Here is a 17689-nt window from a genome sequence, read left to right as displayed (position 1 = left end):
CTAATTACTTTCCAAAGTCAAGGTTGACCGTGTCAAGGCTGCTCAGCTGGCCAAAGAGAAGGACATCTCCAATCCTCCTTTATCATGATTCCTGCCAGTCTGTACAATCTGTCTTATATTCACAGTACTGCATAAAAACTCTGCAACGGATGTACAGCCGCTAAGATTCTAATGATTTTTAACTTAAGATCCACATATTTACTATTTTTTGCACAGGTTTCTTGTCTGGTGTTTAAAATTTCAAGGTTAAATATTGAAAAAGACAGTTTTGCTGCAGTAAAAAGATGCAGTGTAAGAGTATCATCTGGAATTAACTGCTATCTTAAGCTGCTGTACTTTTATAGTTCAGTGATAGTGATACTGAGTCTTGTGTTTTAGGAATCTGACTTGAACAGAGTTTTGTCTCTTGTTGGAGGCTGTAAACACTGAAAACTTCAGTGATGGTGAGCATGTACAATTCTGTTCTAATGATACTGTCAACATTACACATCTGTAGCAGACAAGATAGCAAATGTAAACATGTGTCACCTCTGCCTGTCTCCATATGTTTTTATATGCAGCAGCCTCTTTTTCACTCTTGTGTATTTTGCACATACAGGCCCTCTAGTGTCCGTTTGTAGGCGGTATTCATGTGAAACCATGACATGCCTGTGTGCGTCTTAATGACACACATCCTGAGCTGTTGCACAACTGTATGCGCTGTGCATTCAGATGGGATCAGGCAACAGATATGTGAGGGAAAAAAAATAATAATGTGGCCTTTGATGAACCGTACACGTTCCAGAGAATTCAAGATGAATTCAGCATCATTTTAAAGATGCTGTATGAAAAACATCTGCCACAAAAATGACACACGGCTTGCATCTTTTATTGATGTTGATGAGTTGCTTGCAGACTACTTTTTAATTCAACTGGGCTTTCCATACCACCAAATATCTGACAACATTACACAATGAGTTGCTCAGAAATAAGATATTACTTTCTTTGGCTCCATTGTTTCTAACTTTTCTTTAATTTCCTCTAATAAACAATGGAAACTGTTTTCACTGAACAGCCATTTCAAGGCATCTATTCAGCTGTCTCGGAGAAGGTATGATGTTATTGTTCTAGTATGACGGGAATCTAAGCTGGATTCACCTCACTTTTCAAGATGTGTGATAGTTATTGAATAGTTTGCACAGAAAAGGCTTGAATCCCAGGAAATGTTATAGGTTGATGGATATCGATCAGTAAGCATGCAGAGATACTTTCAACAAAAGAAAGTATTTTGTTATTTATTTTACCCTTCTTCACCTCAGACAGCACAGTTTCTAAAGTTTAATATGACATTTTATTCAGGAAAATGACCGGTTGCCACACAACACTCTGAACACAGTTGTGCTTTTGCAATCTTGTCAGCTCTCTTTCCTGTTCAATTAAAAAAAAAAAAAGAAACACAGTTTCAACAGAATTTTGCTTTATTTATGGAGAGAAACACATTTTGTCATTAAGACTTACATTTTGTTTGAGCCCACAGACCCAAATAGTCTATTTTTGTATATTTTGGTCTATAAAAGCAATGCTTTCCAGTCAGTGTGGATTACAATACTGCAGATCATCACAACACAAAAAAACTTGCTTTATATTTCCCTTTTTACATTGCAGACACAGTGATCTGCTCAAACAGGAGACCTGCACGACTTCAGAAATGTGACCACTGCATTTCTCAATATAGAAAACAACCAAGTGTGTAATTTCAAATGTTTGTGTGACTTAACCTGAGTATTACACTGTATATACGTACAGCCATGTTCAAATGCGTGTGCCTCTTGTTGCGGCATTTTCCACACCAATAATTCAATTTTTGAATTATACGGAAGCAGAAAATGTAAGACGGCAAGGGGCTCACAATTATTTGACCACAGCTGTTTCTGTGTTTGAACCAATTACCATAAGCGGTACGTAATGTGTGCACATCAAAAATCACTTTGGTCTTGATCTTCGTCATTAACAACTGATACTGAACTCAAGTTAATTTTATATTGACATTATCAGTCTTACCATCTTGAAAATAGCACAAGTCTACTTCCCATAGGGCCAGCTAAAATCTACAGACTGTTCATGTCAAACGACAGTATGCAAAGTGGCCCAAAATGATGAAATTACAGTTGGTGAATAATTAAATTAATTAATTCAACACACCTCTGCTTTGTCAACATACAGGGTTCGTCATTAAATCAACAGCCAAACACTCCAAAAAATTCCTGTTTTCAAAGGCTCTGTATCTTAAAAGAGCATTAAACATCAAACACAAATCTGAGTACGAACTGGTACAGAATTTACCCTCCAGTACTCCGCTGATACTGCAGTTTCTCTACTATGCTTTTAACTGTTCCAACTGTCAGGCTAGACACAGATTTGTGTTTAGTGTTAAGTTACTCTTAGTTTACATTGTGTGGAATATATATCATTTGTCACCTGAAATATACATTTCACTGCATGACAACCCGTGTGTTGAATCACAAGAAATCATGTTTGACAAAGCCACCGAAGAAGAACTTTGGCATGTTTTATTAGGCAAAATATATTCAAAAATATTCAAATTCCCATTAAAGTAGCGTAAAGCAGACATGTCAGTTAAGAGGAAATAGATGCACTTTACCAAGGTGCACAGGTTACAACACAGAAATCATCTAAGTATTTGAACAACTGAAGTAACTGTTACTGTTACATTTACATATCGCTTTCTATATATATACACACACACGTGTGACTATTTACAGAGAGGACATGATGCTTACTGCTGTACACAGGGTATCTGTGCACTTTGACGTAGCACGTAAATGTCCCTGTAAGTTAACTACTGTACCCAGTAAGAATTAGTACATACCAATGGGCTACTCCCAGTGACACACAGTGTCACAAACATTATGGCATTGATGTTTTTCCCCTTTATTTAAATAAAACTATGTTCATATTATACATTTCATATTTTGTTACATTCAAGGTATAGATACAATTTGTATCAACAAGCAAAAGTCAATTCTAGACATTTGTGGCTTAGTTGTTTGCGGCACTTTCAAAGGGAGGGTGGGGACTATGAACCACCGTTCTGGCCTTTAGCGTAACCTTTCAGCAAAGCAGTAAAACACTGGACTGGTTTATTGAAACTCTTTTGTAACAACAGTGAGACTTTTATTTTTGGCCTGGAAGTAGTGTATTGCCCAGCGAACACAGAACCTTTTGGAAGGAGTCTTAGGAACAGAGACCAATTTGAGATATTTCTAAAAAAGACAGAAAAATCAATGAAAGCCCAGCAATCAAATTTATGCCTCCACATTTCTCTTCCCTTTTGTTCATGTTGGGCAAATCTCCAGATCTAATCCGGGAACGCGGAGTCCACGCTTTAGGATTAGGGCAGCTACCATCAATGCTATTTCAGCCTTATGAACACACCTTTAACAGCCACTGGGCTTTGAATGTGAATTTGCTCTAATACTTGTTAAGCTCTCATTGTCCACGAGTGCATTTTACCTAATTACAGAGAAGTGCTAGCAATGTGGCACTATGCCAGAACCAGTAAAACATAAGGCTGTGAACAAAATCTGCATGTCCACATGTTTATGAAACCATAAACTGATTGGTGGTTTTAAGGGCCAACATATTGAAACTGATCCATATTTAAATTGACTTGACATTAATATATGTATACGTATGCTCATACATACTGCATGTATACGACATACCGTATATTTTGTCATAAACTGCATGAATTGTCTGTGAACATCACTCAATCTACCCACTGATTTACCTGCTAATACCCAAAATAACATTTTTACAATGAAAACAAATCACTGTAATGAACCCTGACTGTTTTCACTGTGGTAGATTTGTGTTGTGGTCTACAGTACACTTCCTTTCCACATCGAAGTAAATCGACTCTGGGCAATGGACTATTCCAGGGTTTAGGTAAAAGAAAGATCTCACTATCACATATTATAACGCCATATTAAAGCCGAGACACAATGTTGTTGATATTTTTAGTTTTAGAGTTGTTTCTTGGATCAGTGATGGCACACAGTACTTCAGTCTTACTGCACTGAGAATCTGTGACAATTCAACCACGTCAAGGAAAAAGGACGGCACGCAAACTTTTAGCCAAATGCCAGAAACAACCTTGACAGCAGCCTTGCAATCTGATTGTTTCACATGAAGAAACATGTAGGCAGTTTGTTTCACCTTCTCATGAACAGACAGTCGGCCTTAAGTGGCCTTGTCTTTTTTCATGAAAAAACAAAGTCAGCAAAGCCCAAAATTCACTTGGGCAAAACACATTCAAATGTTTTTTGTTTTTTTTTCTTTATGTCTGTTCATATACGACGGTTGTACCTAAACATTATAAAGAAATATATATTTTTGAAGCACCACCAATGCGACAAAGTCAGGCTGACATAATTAGCCTTGTTAAAGAGTAATACCACTCAGTTTAACAATTCTCATACATTTTTTTCTTTGTGATCATGAACACGTTTCTGAATCAAAGGACAGATATTTGGGTCTGTGATGTCATCAAAACATAGCCTGATGCTTCTCCATGAACTACAGACGGGAGCCCAACTTTCTAGACTTTGTGTTTGAGCTCATCATCACTTCCCTTTGTGTTTTTAAATTATTTATTAAGATAATAAAACACCAAAACAATAAACTTTCTCTCTTTCCTCTCCGTCACATGCATGTGATACTATACTGACTAAATTGTTTGCGCTCAGTCATGCAATTCAATAGCAGGCCTAGGGGTACCATACCTGAATCCTCAAAGTAAGTGGCATTTCCCTTTAAAGGCACTCAAAGCATGATCTTGCTATTAGGGATGGCTTTACACGCTACAACCTCTCTGCAATTGTAGGCAGAATGTTTCATGTTGCACCTTGTCCTGAGGGTGGGGGGTAGAGAAGAGGCAATAGATCGCTGAAATCAAGGGAGTTGGCTGATCCTAACTCAGCATGAATGTGCTGAGCAAAACTGATGTTAATGCCCCCATGTCAGTTCTTTTTTTTTTGTGAGTAATCATAGGTTCGACCTGATGACGTGGGGGCAATACCAAACGTCAAACAAACACTTTTGGTTGCATGGAAACTTGACACCCTTATGGACACCAACATCACGTCATCCGATTAAAGCTGCATCTCATAAAGCCACCCTATTAGCCCAATTTTCTAGATCTCAAGGTGCATAACAAGGATATACATAAAAAGTACAAAGTTTTGCAATGCCATCTCCACGTTTAAACTGTACAGAACTAACTTTAAGGTACTACATGTTACATGTAGGATTTTCACAAAATATATCACTACTAGGTCAGACTCTTGCCAGCAACCACTGATTTTTGGCAGGGCAAGACTGAAAATTAGAAAATTGAAAGCATCCTGAGAGCAGTGTGCTGCAAGGCACAGCCGAACCCTTCCATGATCCTTGGAGACCGGCTGCATGTATGCGTACTGTACATCTGTATTTGAGCAATTCAGCCTCCCATAAAAAGCCATACAGTAAATGTAATCTTCAACATGCTTTCTAGCATTCATTTCATTTTTTATACAATTATTGAAACCTCACACTCTACAAGATATCATAAAATGAGTCCAATATTTAACTCCCTCCCAGGCCAAACTGATCCAAACAGATTTTAAGCATTTTATCTGACAAGTGTAACATCAGGTAAATTTTCAGTCTGTTGGAGAATGCCTTGTGCAAACACTTAAACGGTGATGGGAAACACTATTTCCACCTCGTATAGTACATTTCTCCAACTTGTCCTTATCTAAGTCATGTCACAGCACGGTGAAATCCATTCTCAAAGTTTCACCATGTTTACATGCACATAAGAAACCAGGTAGAAGTCAAAAGTAAGGTTAAGACAAGAAATTGGACAACTTGTTTTGATGCACTGCAACAGTCTGATTTCTTTAAAAACAAAAGTTTGCTATATTTTAAGTGTATCTAATATGTTATCTAAGAGACTTGTTGAGGGAAATCAGACTTTAGAATTTAATTATTAACTGCAATGATGCATGGGCATAGTAACAACATAACCTTCCCCATCCCATGTCTCCATCATGCATGTTAGCACATGCAAAAAAACCCCAACCCTTTACAAAGTGTACAAATTCAATCAGACACCAAGTTTCTCCAATGCCTTAAACTTAACCAAATGTCAGAAATCATCAGACTTCTTAAGTGCATGTAAAAGCAGTCTTTGAAACACATTTAACCTGCTGCTGAAAACAAACTGCTCCACTGACAACTTGAAGGAGTCCATTAGAGCTACTGTTTGAAACAAAGATACTTTGAATATTTTCACATTGAAAAGAATCAGCACAACAAATTTGACAAATATATAAATAGGAAAATCCTGGACCTAGCATCCAATAAAATCAGAAAGGTAACTATACAGTACACCATAGGAAATTATCCAAACACAGATGTTAGTTTATCTTCTAATTCAATCGATTCTGTGAACCAAAATGTAAAGTTATGTAGAATACTGACACTATATAAATCTATCTTTTTTTGGCATTATTTAGCAGCTTATAAATGACTTTGAAATAATGGCTTTTGTGTGATTATATGTACATAGATATGTGCACAAGTATACAAGTCAAATCTCTTTTTTGGCTTGTTTGTGCACTGTCAAATTCTACCAAAATAGTAGCTTTGTTAAGTGAGGCTGAGAAAATATATCTCTTTAGATACTGAGATAGTGCTTTACACTTGAAAATAGGAGGCTTCAATGACTAAGACTTTCATTGAAACCAATCAGACAATGACTAAAGCGTGAGGTCATTCAGATATAAGGCCATTAAATGTCATAGTTCATGCTGTGAGGTATGTATCTACCTCCCTTTTACTTATCTTCAAAATAAATGCACAAAAAAGTCACAAGAATTATTTACAGCAGAGGCAGACCTAAGCAAGGTTATTTATAGTTCAACTGCACCAGAAACACTTTAGATGCCTTTCATAACACATTCACAGTGCCTGAACGAGATCTTCATAAAAGCTACATGGTGTCCAGTGCTGACGTAATTTTATGTCTGATTTAATCAGGCAAATGTGGGAGATGATGCAGAGTTATAACTTCCAATTTTACTGTGTGGCCATGTAGCTAACGTGTTTACTGATCCCCTTCTTCCACATTGACTTACATGAGGAAAAGGTTCAGTATTATAGTAAATGTTAGCTCAGCGTATGATTGTTAACCAGCTGGCCATCATAATTATGGAACCCCAAAGAAATCAATATAACCAAATAAAGGAAAGAAATTATGAAACAAATGTGACTAACTTTGTGAAGTTTTATTTCATAAAGACACATTTATTTACAGTGGCAGCTAGATAGTCAATTGAGAATGATTTTGACATTGTTGCTCTGGCTAACAGAGCTGATTGGCTAATCTGATAGTTGTTACGTTTGCATGACTAACAGAGGGAAGGGGCATGTGATTGTAAGGGGAGAGGGGGGTGACAACACCACTGTCATGAAAAGTGACATTATGAAATAAAAAGTAACATTAAGAAATGTGACATTGTTAAAGTGTAAGTGGGGGAAAAGTCAATTAGTAACCAAAATTTAACTTCTAAAAAATTCTGAAGATAAGAATAATGAAATAACATAACAGCAAATTGAGTTTGGATCATTTCTTAAATTATTTCACAAATTATTGTTGTATTTACTTCAGATTTTGCCCAATTTATTCCTGTTATTATTTTTCCATAAATATCGATTCATTACTTAACACTTTGGGGATCCATACATCAATTTTATACAACATGTACTCAATTAAATCAGCACATTAAGAATTGATCTAAGGGACATTCAACAGTTCTGCCAAATGTTAGCTGACTATCTTCTATCTATTTTTTAGAGTTAGTGCTGTTGAACAAAGGTTCAGATAATGATGGATATTGTACTAAGCTGCTATGCAGCTCCTGCTCAGGCAGTATGAATGTGTTATAAACCAGATTTCTAATAAGGTGTTACCTCATGTCAACTGCACCACACTTCATATAAAAACGTAGCTTTCATATGGAAAAAGTGTTACAATTTGAGATAAACTTATTAGACAAACTTCCTCTATGCTGATAACTTCTCTGTCATCTTAGTGATGTAAAATCTGATCCAGATTTCCCACCCGAGATATTAAAAAAAAAAAAACTCCTGAGGGCAGATGTTGCGCACACAGCAACATTTAACAAGTGCCTATCTTTGCAATCAGAATCTGTATTTCCCTTATCACATCACTGCTGAATGTTTAATAAGATTAACTGCTCAATGACATGACCTCAGTTTAGTAACAATGACAGCGGCGAGCTGTTGTGGATCTGTCAAATGAGGGTTCTTCTCCATTACTGAGTGGACTACGTAAGCAGGAAAGATGTTACAAAGGTTCCGATATGTTTGGTACTGGTGGTCTGGGATTACATACCGCTCTTGGTGTTCAACTGCAGATGGCATCTCCCATGGTGAGTTCCAGATTTGTTCCATCTTGTCTGGCATGCTGCGGACCATCACCCTCTCACAACACGGCATCAGGCTGTTACTAAGAGGATATGAATGATATCCGTAGGACTCGTTACCACAAGGCAGAGGGTCCCAGCTTGCATGCTGCTCGCGGCACAGTGGAGGTCGCCTCTGTCTCATTGGGTTGCTATCATATAGCCTTGAATCTGATATGCTGTCCATGCGAGTCATGCCGAGAGACCGTGTGGGCTGTGAGGACAAAGGTGGGAGGACATTCTGAGTCAGGGGATAGTCTCCAGGACAGCTAGACCTGGCTCCCACTGCAACGTGCTGGATATGTGGCGCTAGATGAGACCCGGACTGCTTACGGGGGCCTTGCTTGGGTTCCTCTGGTCCGTAACTCTGTACTCTGGTCAGTGCTTCATGGCGAAACCCATGGGAGAAAGTTTGCATCCTACCTTGTGCAGAAGACTGCTGCTGCCCCTTCATGCTCTCCTCTAAGCTACTGTCAACAGAGCTTGGGTACATATCCCCGTAAGAGGAGAACGAGTCACTGTTCGAATGGCTGAGGCAGGATTCAGGGCAGTGGCTGGGATTTCTCTGATACACACCATGCTCGTGCTCCATGCTACAGAAACTGTCGACATTATGCATGCTGCTCATGCTCATATTTGAAAAATCACTGTGCAGTGAATAATATCCATGGTCGCTAACCGAGTCATACTTTGGGAACTGTTCACTGTATGTCACAGAGGCCCCATGACTATTAGTAACTAAAATAGGAGGGTACTGTACACTGGACATGTGCTCCAGAGAACTGTGCGCGAACTGCAAAGACCCTGGCACTGGGCTGCTGGCTGATCGTGTGTTCAAGGCCCCAGCTGCGTGGCTCTTCACAGGCTGCATGGTGGGCACACTGAGAGCAGATACAAGGGAAGGCACTGAATTTGTCTCAGACTTCCTAACAACGGACAGTGCCTCTGGAGGTTCACAGGCCACTGAGCGAATACTGGGGTCAGACTGACGTTTGGGTGCCACACGTTTGGCCTCTGAGTTGCTGTCCCCCTTTGCAGTTACCGGGCCAGTGCCACATTTAGCTAAAGCCCCCTCACTCATTGTCTTCACCGCAGACAATTTGGCAAAGGCCCGTAGTTCATCAGCCACTGACCGCTGTGGCTGGTTGACACGCTCTGGATGATAGTACTTGCACTTGTGTCCATATGTGCACTTTTTTCCTTGTTTAAAGAAAGAGTAGATCAAGACGAGAATTAAACATTAGAAATTATGCCGACAGAAATGCAACATTATTCAGAGACAGCTTTGAAATTATATTTAGGGAACTTACCATAGGGGCATGGTTGCTTTTTGTGCTCTGGTACAACTGGACGCTTGCGGAGGAAATTTTCTAAGCTTGGACCATGTCTTCCCAGCGGATCATCAGGCGGCATAAACCTATTCATAGTATTTCATTATTAAATGTCAGCAATATTATTTCCAGCATAGAGTCAATGCCACAAAACTGGTCTCAACTTTCAAATAACACAATGACTAAACAGTTTATTGCACAGATAAACTGTTTAAATGTTTTTAATAAATAATCATATATATACTTCTAACCAACTTTGATATAAAAATAGTTTGCAATGTAGTGGGGGAGATATCTTATATCATCAAAATCTCTGGCTATATTCATCGGGTGAAAGAATCCAAGATGACACAGAATTTGGCAACCAGAAGAATGCATCACGGTCTCTTACTTGTCATTGACAAACGAGTACATTAGGAGACGCTCTTCTATGAACTTCTTCCACTCTGGCTTCTCATTTTGCAAGTCCCTGTAGTTGTCATTTGACACAATAATTCCATCAGAATCATAAGCCAGCTTCACTATGAAGCGATCATCATAGCACACCACTCTCCGGCCTTGAACTCTCCGAGATGGGGTGAAAACCAGGATCTTTTCTTTTTCCAGCTTGCGCAATATTTCTTGATCTGAAAGAGGAGTTCCAAGTAAGTTTTAAGGTAAACAGTTCAGCATAATTCCATCAAAAATAACCAAAAACAAAATCACAATGTATTTTGGATGGCAATGGTATGCATTAGGGTATATTATGGTACTTTATCATTGAACACGATGTGGAGAGTCCCAGCACATCTTTCTTACTGACCCTGACCAAATACCAAGAAAACAGGTTGAGTGTTGCCCTGTCCTACAGTAGACATTGCTTCGACAATTCACTAACAAAAACTTACAAACTACTAAATCTAACTTCAAATAGCAACTGCCTAAAAAGCTATACTACCTGTGATGAGGGCATCAGGCCTCGACTGCTCCTTTCTCCAGGCTGGGACAAACACAGTGATGTCTTTGTGTCCTTTCTCCAAGAACCATTCAACAGCAAGTTGGATACCACGGCAAGAGAACACCTCTTTGTTTCCATGGCTAGAAAACAAAGCAGTGTGGTATTAAGGTCTAATTAAGTCATCCGTTAGAGGAAAATGTTTCAGAACCGAAGTGCATTCCAAATGAAACACGGACCAATTAAATATGAGCGTTTGTTAGTGTCTTACCTCATTGCCACATTTGAGCCATCAATAACGATGGGCCTGAGGTTATCAAAGGTATCCACGGAGTCCTCTTCCACTGACACCTCTGGACTAACAGTCTCTTTAACACAGGGGGTCCGTGATATTGATGTGCTCGCTGTACTGCTGCAAGGTTGAATTTCAGGCTCTACTTTGTTTCCAAGCCTTACTAACTCAGCAAGAACATCGTTGATAAGCGCAGCAGCACCCAACTTGTTCAGCACCGTCTCCACCTGCTCTCCCGAATAGCCCAACTTCAAAGCAAAATCCATCTTTGTCTGGTACTCTCTGTCGCTGGCAGTCTTGATCCCTGGACCCGCGCTGGTCTCATCCTCTCGAAAATCTTGCACAGTGCTACTCTGGGAAAAACTGGGCCGGTCAAGGCATGGAGAGCGACAGAGCTGCCGGTGGGGTTTTGTGACAGCCAAGGGCTCCTTCTTCTTACACCTACTGTTGTTCACTTGAACCCTCTGGCATTGCTGCTCTTCTGCTTCACTTTCCGAGCTGCTTCCATCCTCTGAATCGTCAGTGGCAAGCTGGGCCTCGCTTGAGTCAATGTTCTCCTCCCTCCATGGGCGTTTTTCCATTTTGAGCCTCTCCACCATTGACCATGCTGTCATCACGTTCGTTTTGACACCTCAGATTTCCACCCCATGCTTCCTCACCTCCACTGCAACCAGGTAATCATACTCAATGCTGGACTTCAGCGCTACAGGCTCTTTGTGTAGAGCCAAAGTAACACAGTCTCCCCTATGTGGGTAGGCAAAAATCTAACTATTAAATCCTGAAAGAGAGCAAAAACACAGGAAGTTTCAATTAGTAAGATGGGTTAAGCTTTACTTAACTTTAAAAACATTAATAATATTTCTTACATTCAGAAGACAGCTTGGAAAAACAGTTGAAAAAGCTTGAGTGCAATAACTTGTAAGCTTGTGAGTTCAGTTATCTTGTAATGCACCTTAGAGTGTGTCCAAAAATTTGTGAATTGTCCATACTAAAACCTGACCAGACTAACTGTTTTTGTGGCTGTTAAACAGCTTTCAGAGTGTGTAAATCTTACAATCGCTGACTTTGTGTTTGAGCGTGTACAGTGTTAATTGAACTTTTGCAAAATAATGACCTAAGCCATCCCACTGAGCGTCGGCGTTGAGAGGACACCCTCTGATCCTGTTTAATCTTATTTATTTGTTTTAAAAGTCAGTATAGTTGAGTACACAGCAGTGCTGTTGTCATTAACCTGGATTTATGCTGACTGTCTGATGACTTCAAAAATATAAAATAAGGATTTTTTTCAACACTGCACAGCATTCTGGGAATGACTGCTGGTTAACATGTAACGTTTAGGCTTATTTCATACTTGTTCAGTCGTCTGACAGAAACAAACAATATGTAGATGAAAACAACTATGTTGTGAATTCACATGAAAACATAATAAGGTTTAACTCCCTCGACCCGACTTGTGGTAGACCAACAAATTCTACATGTGTGTGAAATACTGTTTTCCTGGGCAAGGTGACAAAAGCAATCAGACAGATGAAGCAAATTAGTCACCTACCCAAACAAACGAATTAAAAACCACAGCAGTGCAGGAAAAGGGCTGATCTGAATATGACCTTATGTGTGTTTATTTTCTGTATGACTGTGTTTTGGTGGTGTGGTTCACAAACGAATCAAGCCTAAGCTTCTGTTTAATTTGCATTTTTTTTTAAAACTGGTTGATTAAACGGTTTGAGATGTCTGCCAAGACTGTAGGCAATACTTTTTGTCTGACTGTAACTCCTGTTCTGAGGAAAATGTTAACTGTCGCTACAATAAACTCACTTACAAATGAACAACCAGTGATGTACTTAAAGCAGTAAGCTGTAACTAACTGCACATTCAAACCACAGCAAAGCATGTCGTTGCATTTGTGAACTTGTGTGCCCTAGTTGTTGTTGGTATACAATGAGAGAGTTACCAATGAATCTGAAAAGAACTGTGGATATTTACTAAGGCTGGGTGGTAATAGCATCAGCTATTCATGTGAACATTACAAAAATTCCCTTTGGTACTTCTTCACAATAAACATGCACATACAGACAACCAATAGACTCAGTCACTGATCTCCTCCTGCTTGTAAGTGCAATATGGGAAAATATAGATGCGACACACAACAAAATCCCCACCAACTTCCCTGTCTCTCTTACTTACTGGTTTTAAAATGCACAATTCTTCCTGCACAAAGCCAGTTAATGCACTGCAGAGCAACCCTTGTGTCCATGGGCACAAAAGCCTTACTGGTCTTGCAAGCAACATTTGAACCAGACCCACACGGGGTAAGTGCATGACCACAACCTGAGACAAAGTGTGGGCTGAATAGTGCACCTCCTGCCCTCTGACACACGATCCAAATGGAATTCCTTCGGGAACAAACCTGTTTTATGGTAAAGCGGAATAGGGGAGCATGCAGTGTAAACATGCAAACTGTCAACAGCTCCATGTGTTCCTTTTTGCATATGGATTAATCAAATAATCTTAATAACAAGTGCATTAATGAACACAAGCACTAGACTGCACTTTCCCCCAGTCTTGCAGAGTAGGATAGAGCCAGCTTCGAGCTTCAAGAGGCGCAGCCCATGATGTGCGTTGCCTAGCAACACAGCCTTGTCATCAGCTAACTCCTTTTTACCAGTCACGACTAACACAAACACAGCTCATCATCTCTCTTCAGGCAGTCAGTAAATGCAGAACACTTAGAGCTACACTACAACTCTACGCTAAAACTCTTGAGACAGCATATCTGATAATATAAAAAACTACATTACTTAGACCTCTATCAGTGCTGACCATTGAAAAAGAAAGATCAATCTGGAGAGGCACGTGTGTGTAAAAATGAGGTGATAAATTATGTTTTTGTCTTTCAATGTTGGTGCATGCAATGAAATTACAAATACTATGTCACTGGCAACACCCTCATCAGGTAATACACAAGACTCATACTCATGGATGAGCCAGGGGGTGGATAGATATTTTGAAGGTCAATCTATGACCACACACGTATACGTCGTTATGTCAGAGTTTTGTGTAAGCTTTCAGCATCAGTGGTGAAAACTGCTTTAGCACTGATCACAGAATGACAATGATGGAAAACAATCCCAGGTTTGAACATTTAAAACTATTAGCTGAAAAGGGATGGATACTGAGGCACTGTTGTGGGGCTCAACAGTAAACTCACACAACCCACTGCCATGTAAGACATTTTATGACCACATTAATACATGTTTAAGGGAGCGGAGCTCTTCCAATTCTTTCCCTTCCACCTCCAGATTCACAGGCTTAGACTCAGCAAGGCCTCCAGACTATCTCTGCACATGCACAGGCTCGTGTAGCTCTGTTTCATAGCAACAAGTGAAGCAGGGCCCTGAAGCCATCTTTTACATTGCTGACCCTATATAGTATCCAGTATGAAGCAGAGATAAACTGCACTATGGTTAGTGCTGGTTTCACGCATGTGCCCCTGGGCTAGTTAGATATCTTGAAATTAAGACTGACAAATTTGGAGTTCAGTGCAGCCACCACTGTACAAAAACGATCCAGCAGCTGAGACAGACCAATGAGAGAACGGAAAAGAATAAAGTAATTACTACAAAAGGTTAAAGGTTCCCGTTTGCTGTTTTGCTATCTGATCAGACAAATCTGAGATGCTCTTCAACACTGGCTACTTCAACACCTAATCAGTGTACTCTGTGACGAGAGCATGTGATCTTAGCCTAGAAATAACTTTCCTCTGAGCTGAAAAGCAGAAAAACACACAAGCATTGATAAGAGTGAAGATTTTCGGACATGAAAATGCTTTAAAACAACCAAGGGAAAGTCACAGTAAACTCTCACCAAGAAAACAATATGATCTCATTCCCATTTACTTTGATCAGATGATGACACTACGCACTCCCAACTCACTTTAGACTCATTAGACAAGTGACATCTCTAAAGCTACAGTGGAGAGATTGAATGCTGGCTGGTAATCATTCACTCCATTTCTGAAGGACTGACACTACCAAACCGCCAAAATCCTACATATGATCCTGGTAGATGATGTGCTTTTTTTTTTTTCCAATCATACAGCTTAATTGTCAACAGCTTGTGCTGATGTGCGCAAACCTGTTAAGTATCCATTTTGTGTCTTCTAGGGTGATCATCTGCAGGGGGATTTTTAGCTGTTATCTTAGCAGGCAGCCATGTCATTATGTTCACCTGCTACGGAGGCAGACTATACCAGTTACGCTCAAAGTCAAGCAGAAGGAAAAGTATAACCTGTCAGTCTTTACAGTCTTTTTATTACACATTTAGCCACATGTCAGTTTAGAGTACTGAAGCGTTGGGGGATATGGAGGATCACTCTGCATCTCTTAGCACGTACGTTCACAAACAGGCCAACCCCCCCCAAAAAAACAATAATAATCAGGATCATTGCCTTGCACCACAAATGCAGGAAATGAAGCTGTATCCATTCTGCATATTTGTATGAGTTAGTGAACACGACAACTATCATGAAAGTGACTCTGGGCAACAACTTGCTTCATACTTCATGCCATGTCCCCATCTTGTCCCTAAGTGTACTGTGAGTGTCATAAACACTGCATTAAGTTTTAATCATCTATGCTCTATTAATGTGAGCTTCTGCTTAACCTATTAGAAGTTCTTATTCTCATTCATTTGTCTAGCAGGCGAATTTTAACTTTTACAGACTTATTCAATTACTTACATGATTCAAAAACTAGGAAACCAGAATGATTCCAAAATAACAACTAAGGAAATTGTCCCTTTAGCAATGAAATATTAACAGTAGGCAAAAAGAAAAGTGGGGATTGAACTCTATTCCCACATTAAGCCAGTTGTGTCCGTACTTAACAGCAAAGTACGTGAATGTGCAACCAAATTCAATGACTACATAGATCCCAATGACAGTGGCAACACAGGACACCTGCTGAACGGCTGATTTAACTTCGGTGGACTATATAATTGCATTCATCAGCGAAGTAGTTCACACGTCAATAAAAAAAACTGAAGTGCTTGATATCATTAGCAACAGCATCATGAGTTGAGAGGGATGAAATGGAGGCAGGTTAAACAATATGACAGTTAAAGATATCTCATACTTACGATACACTTTCCCGAATAACGTTATAACAGTTACGACTGCACACGACGTCACCTTTTTGGCTGGATTTGATTAGAGATAACTGGTTTAACACCCTTAGGCCCCGAGTTTAGGTTAGCATACGCTAGCAAGCTAGTCTAACGTTACTTAGCCAGCTGGGGAGTCAACATTTTAGCTACATAAACCAACCGACCTATTTCGGTTGATCTTGTTGGTCAAGGGCTGGAGAGCGATTAGATAATTGTTAATGCAAGCTAACGCTGACCACCATGCTTGTCAGGCAACCCCTGTCTCTATTTATCTAGATAACGGTAGCAAAGCTAGGTAGTTAGCTACAGTGATAATAGCCAACTCAGTGGCTCCACGGGCTAACTTAAACGTCAGCTTGCTAACATCAGTTAGCTTTAGCTGCTGAGCGTGTGATAACCTTTTTGCCGGAATACTACAGTAACTTGAGATAAAGTTGACGATCGTTGAATATTTCAGACGCAGGTGAAGCCAGAGCAACACAACACGATTCTTCACACAATCTGCACGGATATCACTGCTACCGCTCACTGCTAACGGTGCCCATCTCACCTTATTGCTGTCATCCTCCTCGCCTGTAACAGTTATGTTTTGCTGCCATTGGCGCTGTCGCAGTTTGGTCGGGGTTGCCAGATAACGCGAGGGAAACAAGTAACCTCAGCCGTGAAAAGACGCCGGGGTCAGAGCACCGTTACAAACTTGATTTCCGCTCCACCATCACAGGTTTCATCAACGCAGGGCTTTGATGACGCTTTCTTTATTGCTTGTGACGATAGTTTGAGAACTGTCATTGTGCCATTCCTGTGTAAATGCTGCCTTCTGAGAATGAGGCACATATCCCTGAACACGGAGTCTCGCAAACAAGCAAAGGCTGGAGTGCTTAACAAATGAATAACAATATGAGCTCAAATTTATTAAAATGTCTATTCTCATTGCATTAACTAACTTGCTCCAAACTCCAAAGAGTAATTCCCATGTCGTTCTGGCTAGCAGACCACAGTAGTCATGTATTTTATTTTTTTCATTATGTATGAGGTGTACATGCCTACATAAGACTGGTGTCAGTGAATTCTAAACTAGGCTGTCATGGGGCAGCACAGCAGCTTTATGTCAGCTCCCAGCAAGACAGTCCTGGATCTGAAGCGGGCAGGGGGCTTTCATCTATACACATCCTCCTTCTGTCTTCAGGTGAACTCTAATCTGTTTATAGGTGTCAGTGTGAGGAGGGGGACCTCTGGGACAAACTGGTTTGGGTTGGACAACTGTGGAAAACAATGATTCCAACCTGAGACTGTTCTGACAAACGTATAAATGTGTTTGCATACAGTATGTTAAAGCACTACAGCAGACTATTAGTCCACCAAGGTTTTGCTGCCTTTGGCCTCATGGATGCTGGGATGAACTTCAGCTTCCCCCTCCCCCTCAATATCAACAAGTGAG

At 40.0% G+C, this 17689-nt stretch overlaps 1 protein-coding gene across 1 annotated transcript; it reads right to left on the bottom strand.

Moving 5' to 3' along the window:
• Nucleotides 1-1447: 1447 nt before the first annotated feature.
• zc3h12b (zinc finger CCCH-type containing 12B) lies at nt 1448-16856 on the bottom strand. The gene is made up of 6 exons (XM_041952605.1): nt 16802-16856; nt 11068-11866; nt 10800-10939; nt 10254-10488; nt 9842-9948; nt 1448-9731 (listed from the first exon to the last, which is right to left on the bottom strand). The coding sequence occupies exons 2-6, from the start codon at nt 11700-11702 to the stop codon at nt 8305-8307; spliced, it is 2544 nt and encodes an 847-aa protein (XP_041808539.1). The 5' UTR covers nt 11703-11866; nt 16802-16856; the 3' UTR covers nt 1448-8304.
• Nucleotides 16857-17689: the final 833 nt, after the last annotated feature.

This window comes from Chelmon rostratus, chromosome 14 (genome assembly GCF_017976325.1).
Source record: "Chelmon rostratus isolate fCheRos1 chromosome 14, fCheRos1.pri, whole genome shotgun sequence".
Taxonomy (NCBI): Eukaryota; Metazoa; Chordata; class Actinopteri; order Chaetodontiformes; family Chaetodontidae; genus Chelmon; species Chelmon rostratus.
The sequence above is the reverse complement of the archived record's forward strand: the minus strand, read 5'-3'. Positions and strand labels throughout refer to the sequence as shown.